General features: G+C 32.6%; 2 protein-coding genes across 2 annotated transcripts; both read right to left on the bottom strand.

The window, feature by feature from the left end:
- Nucleotides 1-200: 200 nt before the first annotated feature.
- LOC123684410 (protein takeout-like) lies at nucleotides 201-3,702 on the bottom strand. The gene is made up of 6 exons (XM_045623660.1): nucleotides 3,370-3,702; nucleotides 2,751-2,846; nucleotides 2,546-2,684; nucleotides 776-909; nucleotides 575-724; nucleotides 201-520 (listed from the first exon to the last, which is right to left on the bottom strand). Exons 1-6 carry the CDS (start codon nucleotides 3,461-3,463, stop codon nucleotides 360-362), a joined length of 774 nt encoding a protein of 257 aa, XP_045479616.1. The 5' UTR covers nucleotides 3,464-3,702; the 3' UTR covers nucleotides 201-359.
- A 1,996-nt stretch (nucleotides 3,703-5,698) lies between these two features.
- LOC123685381 (protein takeout-like) lies at nucleotides 5,699-9,824 on the bottom strand. Its single transcript, XM_045625036.1, has 5 exons — nucleotides 9,692-9,824; nucleotides 9,490-9,628; nucleotides 7,614-7,747; nucleotides 7,413-7,562; nucleotides 5,699-7,359 (listed from the first exon to the last, which is right to left on the bottom strand). Exons 1-5 carry the CDS (start codon nucleotides 9,822-9,824, stop codon nucleotides 7,199-7,201), a joined length of 717 nt encoding a protein of 238 aa, XP_045480992.1. The 3' UTR covers nucleotides 5,699-7,198.
- Between the last annotated feature and the right edge of the window lie 331 nt (nucleotides 9,825-10,155).

Below are 10,155 nucleotides of genomic sequence, written 5' to 3' on the forward strand. Positions count from 1 at the left end.
TGAACTGAATTTTCACCTTCAAGTTCTGAAAGTACCAGTTACGTTTGTTGATAGGTATGCCCAATAGCTTCGGAGCTACAGCCATAGAAGTTTTCTTCCGAATAATTAAGAAATTATCTGTCCTACAGATCATCCTCATCGTTTTAGAATAATGACAAAAAACTACTCTAAGATTATGTGGAAATCATGTTAAACAAAACTGAATCTTGAAACGAGATTTTTATTGACTAATCACTACAAAATTATATACTTATTTCGTTATGCAATATGTAGGTCGAACCAAAAAAGAGGTTACAATATTGAACAATTTAGAATACACAAAGCATACAATACAATATTCGAATCATTTATCAAGGTGATCATCCCTCGAAAGACAGAAAAATGTTTTTCATAGGCACTACCGAAGTTATACGGATGAAAATATCGCTTACAATTTTAGATATATCTCTTTCAATTGCAGGTCCGAAATCAGCTGCTATGTATTCCCAATTTTCATTCAGAAAATTGTTCACATGATCACCTAAAAAATCAGTCAGTATTTTCAACCAAAAAAAATATTCATTCTCTCACTTACCCAGTTCCTTATTACCCTCAAATAGGTTATCCAAGTGGAAAACTATTTTTTCAAATTTATAATCAATTTTGCATTCTGTCAATTTGAAATATTTGTCGCCATTTTTTTCGATTATTTTTGTAGACATGCGAACATTGTATATCCCATTTTCTGAAAAAAACTTTATGTGTATTCCAGGTTGATTAAGAAGAAGTAACTTACTCAGATACATCGAGAATGTTCCTTTACCCTTTAATGGCATTATCGATATTTTTCCATCAGCTTCATAATTCCCAACCACAGTAATATTATCTACCTTCATAGAGAGAAAGAACAAGCTTTTTTCAAAGTCAGACCTGTGAGAATATAGTAAAATTATTTGAAATCAGCTTCATAATTCTCAACTATAGTAATTTTATCTCTCTGCAGAGAGAAAAAAACAGTTTTTTTTTTTAAACTCAGACCTTTGAGGACACAGGATAACTATATAAAATCAAGCTCAAGTATTTCATTCAAGCACTTTAAGAAATTTCAATTTTTTATTGTTTTATACATGGTGTCCCGGGAAGAATGCGACAAACGAATACCATAAATTAAGGTCATCATGGAGGACCCGTATCAAGATGTTTCAATCGCCTGAGTGCCTTCGTTGGGGATATATAGTGTGATGTTCATCCTATGAGTGAAATTTTACAGTTCAATAACTCTTTAACTAATCGACCGAATAATTTCAAATTTTGAGGTTTTGTCACCCTTTCCAATCGCCTTCTTTCAGTATTTCTGAATTCGAGTAAATCAGATCCGGACTAGGAAAATTTCAGACTTTTCCTATTTTCGTGAATATTGGATCACCCTGTACGCGAACATTATGATTTTTTCCCATTTTCGGAACCACAAAGAATCAATTCATTATAAAAATTCTGAATCTCTGCTTGGCACGGTCATACAGGGTGATCAATAAACATTCCCTTATGAGTGAAATTTTTTTAGTTCAATAACTCCTCAACAAATCCACCGAATAATTTCAATTTTTGAAGTTTTGTCGCCCTTATAATAATAATAATAATAATAATAAAAAAAAAATTAAAATGGAGGAATATCATTTTGAACAATATCTGCTGAACTGAAAATATTTTATTTTTGATTAATTGTTTTCAAGATCAAATATTTTCAATTTATCGGCTGTTTTTGTTCTATTCTTCATCTAGCTTGTTGATTGAAAGTTTTCCTAAACAATTTGAGGAAAATTTAGGTGAGACATTCGTGAAGGGTGAAACAACTTCAATTTTCGAGATAATTCTACCGATAAATTCAAAATATCTTGAGCTATGAAATTTCTTTCATGAAGAAATGTTTACTGATCACCCTGAATAATGGCGCCAAGCAGAGATTTGAAATTTTTATTATGAATTAATTCTTTGTTATTACGAAAACGAAAAAGAATCATGATATCAACATACAGGCTGATTCAATATTCAAGAAAATAGAAAAAGTCTTAAATTTTCCGGATCTGATTTACTCGATTTCAGAAATATTGAAGGAAGGCGATAGTAAAGGGCGACAAAACTTCAAAAATTGAAATTATTCGGTGGATTTGTTGAAGAGTTATTGAACTAAAAAAATTTCACTCATAAGGGATTGTTTATTGATCACCCTGTATGACCGTGCCAAGCCGAGATTCAGAATTTTTATAATGAATTGATTCTTTGTGGTTCCGAAAACGGGAAAAAAAAACACATTTTTCAATGCAAAAATCACTAAACGATATTCATTGAAATATTCCATCAAATTCAATGAATATTCATCGCTCATTGTAACACTCGTGCATTTAAAAACTATCTATTTCGTGGCTCTTTCTTGAATTATGAACTCGTGGGAGAATATGAAAGTCCTCTGCACTTATAAATTGTGTGAAATTTGGTTTACCAAATTGAATTTAGTGAGACTATCTTTCACTAGTATGCATTATTATTGTATGTTATCTCAACTTACTTGTAATCTATCACCTTCACCTTCTTCAATCCATGCACCTCGATGTTTCTCAGGTTTATATGAAGATTTGGAGTATCAATTAGATTCATAAATGATATTTTCAACGGTACCATGTTGGGAATACCATACTCAGGGTCCCCTTTAATAGAATGAAACAATAAGCTTAATTTTCATAGTATTTATTTAGCCTTATCGCTGTACTCACCTTTAGCAACCAGAGGTATGGCTTTATTACCATTTTCAATAACACAAGCATCAAAATCCTTATTTATTGGACATTTCAAGTTCCTCACAACCAGAGCTGTAAAAAAAGCATAAATGAAGAATTCTGTCGTGCCTCAAGACACACAATTTGAATAATAAGATATTGGATATATTATCATGGAATGCCATATAAAAAATGGACTTTCAATCTTATTATTATATGACTGGAAGACATCATTCAATTCTCCAAAAATAGTTTAAGAGAACAAGACTTCACATAGTTACGTCTGTATAAAATGAGTATAATTTCTACGTTTCTTATAATGAAAAACGAATTCGAAAGAGATGTTCTGGGACCAATAGGCTTCAGTTTCAATCAAGAAATCAACTACTGAATTTTTCACATGACTGTACTGAATACCCTGAACCTATGGATATTTCATTCCCAAAAATTTTGTGATGAAAGAGAATTATTTAGTATGGAATAATAAATGTAATTTTAAAATCACCATCAAAAAGGATGATTCCGATTAAAACTTGATTTCCACAAAATTTTTGTGAATAAATTGAAAAATATGTAATTTCAAATTCATTTATTTTATGTAATAACTGAAACATACGTAATTCCTTCGTAAGCACATAGTTTGAACTCAAAATCCAGTACACTTCAACAATGAAAAATACTAAATAATTAACACTCTTCATATTCCACATGTGAAAATTGAAACAGCCAATGAAACCAGTACCGATTCGATCTTATGAAGCTTTTGACTCCAATATAAATATGAAAATTCATCGAATAACAAACGACGTTCGGTTATATTATAAAAAAAATGGATTTCATATTTATCTATCTGAAAATATCTATGAGATAAGCCAAGTACAAAAGCAAGGTAATAGATTTCATCTGTTGCAAACTATATTCGAATTGAGAAATAAAATAATAATTATAAATTATCATAATTATGATGAGTGTTTCGTATATATTGATTCGATATTATAAAAGAAATGCAAATTTTACACTATGGTTTATTATTTCCTATTTTAATGCGAAATATCGTGATGAAGAAATATAAAAGTACCGATGTAAAAATTTTAATGATCTTTTTTTTTACCTGTAAGTCCTGAACGTATCAGTTATGTTCGTCAATAGGTGCTCCCAAGAAGCTACATCCATATGGAATTCTTTTTCCAGATGTTTCAAAAATTTTCTATTTCATAGATCATCATTAGGCTTCGGATGAATATGCATTGAAAAAATGCAAAATATGCATGCAAATATGAATCTAAATCACTTAAATTATGCATTATCCTTGGATTCGAATAAAACAGTTTCTGAAGGTTACTTATATTGGTCTATTAACAATTCATTTACAGATATATAGTTGAATATAAATTTATGCCTATTGTTCAAACATACAGAAAATCTTTAAAATGACCAACCAAAAATATTATGAAAATCCTTTCAAACCAACTATCTTCATATCACGATTGAAAAGTTATCACATAGTTCTCAATCAAATGTGGATTGAACGAGATAATGTAATTGGAAATTATGCTTTTTATTTGTTTAAAATCAACATTTCCTTATCGAAGTCAGTTGACAAGAAAAATACCTATGTAGCTTCAAATCTATTCTTAATTATCAGGTGTGTGAATAAGTCTTTCCCGTTTTTTTTCAAATTTTGAGCCTTTATTGTGAAAAAATGGTTACAAATGAATTATTGAAAGTATTGGCCATCGCTAGCTACAGTTTTTCCCCATCTTTCTGGCAACATACGAATCCCGTTGCGAAAAAATTCGACCGGTTTGGCCTCTATCCAGTCATCCACCCATTTATTGGCTTCCTCGTAGGAATGGAAGTGCTGGTCAGCCAGGCCATGCGTCATCGATCTGAAGAGATGGTAATCAGACGGAGCAATGTCTGGACTATACGGCGGGTGGGGTAGGACTTCCCATTTGAGCGTTTCTAAGTATGTTTTCACCGGCTGTGCAACATGTGGGCGAGCATTGTCATGTTGCAAAATAACTTTGTCGTGCCTGTCGGAGTATTGTGGCCGTTTTTCTCGCAGTGCGCGGCTCAAACGCATCAATTGTCGTCGATAGACCTCGCCTGTGATCCTTTCATTCGGTTTCAGAAGCTCATAGTAAACCACACCTAGCTGGTCTCACCATATACAGAGCATGAGCTTGGCGCCATGAATATTTAGCTTGGCCGTCGATGATGATGCATGACCGGGTAGTCCCCATGATTTTCTTCGTTTCGGATTATCGTAAAGGATCCACTTTTCATCGCCAGTCACGATACGATGCAGAAAACCCTTTCTTTTATGTCGCTGAAGCAGCTGTTCGCAAGTGAAAAAACGCCGTTCGACGTCTCTCAGCTTCAGTTCGTACGGCACCCAATTTCCTTGCTTTTGGATCATTCCCATGGCTTTCAAACGCTTGGAAATGGTTGTTCGGTCAACTCCCAATGCTTCAGCAAGTTCTTCTTGCGTTTGACACGAATCTTCATCGAGCAAAGTCGCCAATTCTTGATCTTCAAAGATTTGCGGCCGCCCGGAACGCTCCTTGTCTTCCACGTCGAAATCGCCACTTTTGAAGCGTCGAAACCATCCGCGAACACTTGAATCATCGACACAACCTTCTCCATAAGCTTCCTGAAGCAACCGATGCGCCTCGGCAGCAGATTTCTTCAAATTGAACCAATAAAGTGAAACTTTCCGCAAATGACGTCGACTCGGCTCAAATTTCGACATTTTCACGATTTCAAAAATTTATGATGCGAAAAAATTTCAACTAATGTGTTAGTGTGGAATTGTTGACAGATGAATAAGCTTTGATTATGACATATGTAACCATTAAATACTCGCACAGTATTGGTGGCGCCATCTCTTACAAAAAACGGGAAAGACTTATTCACACACCTAAATATTGCTTCACTGAATTGATTGTCATCATTTATTGACGATTTTGCCCGCTTCAATTCATGTTCCGCTACTGGTATTTTCAAACACGTGGTGATTTGTCAATTAATAGTACGTGATTGGTCTCCATGAATCGGCTATTGGTACACGTATGGAAGATTTTCAATAACTGTTGAGACTTCAGAAAAGATCTGTATGTACATTACGGTACCTACATTCTTTCAGATTATAATTATTACTTACTAGCTGAATTTGATATTTAAAATTAAATTTATCGGCAACAATTGTGTTGTGATTCTCGGTAAGTGTTCACATAAATATTTGCATTTAACAAGTAATAATCTTACCAGAAGGAATTGATGGATTTTGGAACAGTAGTTTTTTTTAGAATCATCCGGCTTGTAGAAACATATTTCAGGTTTGGTTAAATTCATTTATGTATCAAATGACTCCATAAATGTAATCATACCTCTCTTGGGATTGGAATATTTCAAAGAACAACCTCCCTTGGAATTGAAAAATTTGAAGAAGAACTTCGCTTGAGATTTAGAACAACAAGAACCTCCCATAGATGGAATAGTAGCTATGGATGGAATCTAGCTCCTAAAATACCTCCTCGTTGAATCTGCGTAATACCTGGCGTTAAAACATCAATATCGGTGAATGGAAATTGGAATACTGCAGTTTCCCGCAGTATTTCAAAGTCTGAGAGTAGTCTGCTGAAGAGGTTCCATCCTAGTCCTCGTGAAAAATCAGTCAATCGGTGAAAACTGATTCATATAAGTTTACTTTTTTTCTCAATTTTGTATTGAGTGAAAAAGGTCAATCTTTGTTAATTTATATTGAATTTGTGGAAACCTGGGTAAGAGTTTTGTTGCCAAATCACCCCTAGACATTAGTTTAGAGTCTCATTCTGACACTTTTTGCCAAGTGGACAACAACGTGGAGCTCGAAAATTTTGCTCCTCTCATATCACATAGTAATTTACCTTTATTTAATTTTGTCTCCTTTTCTCTCTTCTTTGGTATTTTTCGTTGGTGTCAGATTGATCACACATGTCGTAATAATTTTTTTGGTAGATATATCTTTATATAACATCATTATTATTCTCATTATTATATATTTTTTTTGTTTATTTTGTTCAATGTAATGATTGATTGATACAATGCTGTATCAGATTTGTTCATGTTTAAAAACAAATTTCACATTGAAAATACATTTGCAGATAAAACAGAAAATGACTAAATATGGATTAAAATAATTTGCATTTATGCAAATGCATATTCATCCGAGGCTCAATCATTATCATCGATTAGAAATAATCACATAGAAGCTACTTTAAGATTTTGTGGAGATCATGTTAACAAGACTCAATAACTAAAACGAGTTTTTATTGATTAATTACTACATTTAGGTATATATTAATTCTCTAATCAACTAGTGGGTCGGACCACAAAATAGGCTAATGCACAGCAATGAAAATGATATTTTTATACAATGTCCAAAGCATTTATAAACGTGATTATTCCTCGAAAGACAAAAAAGTGTTTTTCATAGGCACGACGGAAGTAGTATTGATGAAAATTTCGCTCACAATTTTAGCTACATTTTTTTCAATTCCAGGTCCGAAATCAGTTGCAAGGGATTCCCAATTTTCATTTAAGAAATTATTCACCTGATCACCTGAGAAATAACATATTATTTTCCTTCGAAAAAATCGTCATTCTGTCACTTACCCAGTTGTTTGTTACCTTCAAACAGGTTATCTAAGTGAAAAACTATTTTTTCGAATTTGGATTCAATAATTAATTTTGACAATTTGAAATATTTCTCGCCATTCTTCTCGAATATATTTGCAGAGAGGTGAATATTGTATATCCCATTTTCTAAAAGGAACAAAATGTGTATTCTAGGTAAATTAGTAGGAAAAAACTTACTGAAATAAAACGAGAATATTCCTTCACCCTTTAATGGCATTATCAATATTTTTCCATCAGCTTTATAGTTCCCAACCACAGTAATATTATCTCCCTTTAGAGAGAAAAAAAACGAGTTTTTTCCAAAGTCAGATCTGTGAAAATAACATATAATTATTCAAAATCCAGCTCTGCAGTATTTCATTCCACTAACTTCGCAAATTTCACTCCGTCATTGTTTTATATTAGGATTGTGGAGAAGTAATTTCGTATTTCACTTCTTTTTTTTTCAACCAACTATATCTCGTTTTTATTGGTCACATCGGATCATACGATAAGGCGCGGCGTTGTAAAGGTGTCAGTATACATCTAATGGTTTTTTGAAAAGTTTGCGCTTGATGGTTTCAGTCATGGTGCGTCGAGTATGAAGGTCTGTCTCTGAGGCAGAAATTCGTCATATTTTACATTTTCGATTCCAAAAAATCTGCATCAAGTCCAAACAGGAAATTCGTGAATATGAAAAAGATAATTGGACCGAGAATAGTACCTTGGGGAACTCCAGTCGTTACAGGAGTGCAGGAGCACAACGAATCCTCAACCTGAACGCACTGACTTCTTCCGGTCAGAAAACTTTTAAACCAATCCAGTGTAATCCGAACAAAGTCATAATCCTCCAGTTTTCTGAGCAATTCCTCATGATCAAGCAAATCGAATGCCTAAGCTATATCGAGAAACATACACAGATATGGTTTAGGTTATCCAAAGAGTCATACTTATATCATAGATGTGTTGAAATTCCCTTTCGAAATCCATACTTCTGATTGCTCAGAAACTGTAGGCATCCAAAAATTTCACTGTTCTTTTGTGAATAATTTTCTCAAAGATTATTATTATCAAACTTAAGGTTGAAAATATAAGATGGTAATTGTCCATAAGATGTCTACTTCCAGCTTCAAACAGAGGTCTTATCACATAAGATTTAAGCATTGCTGGAAGTTGTTGATTTTTCAAATAAAGATTAACAAGATATACTAATGGCTTCAATATATTGGAGGCAATATGCCTTGAAGATATTTCATCTAATCCAGGTGCTTTGTGTGACTTCAGCTGGTCTATTATCTCCAAAATCTCTGCTTTATCATTTTTGAGGTAAGGTACTTTAGTAGAGGGTGTTGGTCTGTTTTTCATTTCATCCACAAGACTAGGTCCAATGCACGCCAAATAACTGTTGAAAGCTTCAGCCACTTGGTTTGTCCCACTCATCTGCACCAAGTTATTCACACTGACAATGGTCTTTGGGTTTCAGTTTTTTTATTTGATATCATCTACCACATTTTTCTAGTTTTTGGATATTTGTTTCTTGTTAAAGCCAATTCTCGTAATTTTTTTGAATTAGTTTTTGTACCTTTCAATCATGTCAGGATATGAATTTTCTGCAAATCTCACTTGTTTGTACATTTCTTTTCGATTTATCTCAAAATGCTTGAAGTTATCCAATCTTTTCTTTTCTTGCTACTTGCTATCTATGAAGATGTTACACTGACAAATTTGTACAAAATTAATATACTTATCATAAAAATTAGAGATAATTTCATAACCTCTTATTTTAATTCGATTCATTAGTTATCTTTTTGAGTTATATTCTTTAAAATTGTTTTTTTCCGTTTTTGATATTTTTGGGAAAAATGTATTTGTATTTCGAAGTGAATTGATAAATATGTAACAGGTAAGTATCTATCAGAAAATAAATAAATGATTTTTTGAATTATCAATTTCACTGGCCCTTACCCTTACATTAACTATTTCAACCAGTGCATATCAAAACATATTACAATATGAAGATTTCATAAAATTTGTGCTTTTTTGAATGTTTTCAAGTGAATAAAATGTCACCCACTTGTAAGCCACCAGCTCCATCTTATTTAATCCATGGACTTCAATATTCGTCAAGTTCATATGAAGATTTGGAGTATCAATTAGTTTCATAAATGGAATTTTCAACGGTATCATGTTGGGAATACCATACTCAGAGTCACCTTGAACATATTGAAAAAGATAAGCTTATTTTTCATAATCTTTAGCTTCCTTGCGGTACTCACCTTTAGCAATCAGAGGTATGGCTTTATTACCATTTGTAATAAAACATGCATCAAAATCCTTATTTATTTGGCATTTCAAGTTGCTCAGAAGGCAGCTGTAAAATAAGCAGGAATAAAGAATTGTTTTGTGCATTGAAACACACACTTTGAATAATAAGATATTCGATATATTTATCTTGGCATATAGAAAATGAAAGACTTTGGGTCTTATATGACTAGGTCTTGATTCCTTCTTCAAAATTTCAATTTGAGTTGAACAGCATTATTTCATATCCATGAATGTTACTGAATAATTTTGATAACAACCTGGCATTCCCAAATTTTTTGATTGAATTGAATAAAAAAATATATAATATGGAATTCATTCATTCTAATAACTAAAACATACGTAATTCTTTAGCAAGGATATAGTTTGAACTCAGAATCCAGTACATTTCAAAAATGAAACAAACTAAATAATTTAC

Source organism: Harmonia axyridis, chromosome 7 (assembly GCF_914767665.1).
Source record: "Harmonia axyridis chromosome 7, icHarAxyr1.1, whole genome shotgun sequence".
Taxonomy (NCBI): Eukaryota; Metazoa; Arthropoda; class Insecta; order Coleoptera; family Coccinellidae; genus Harmonia; species Harmonia axyridis.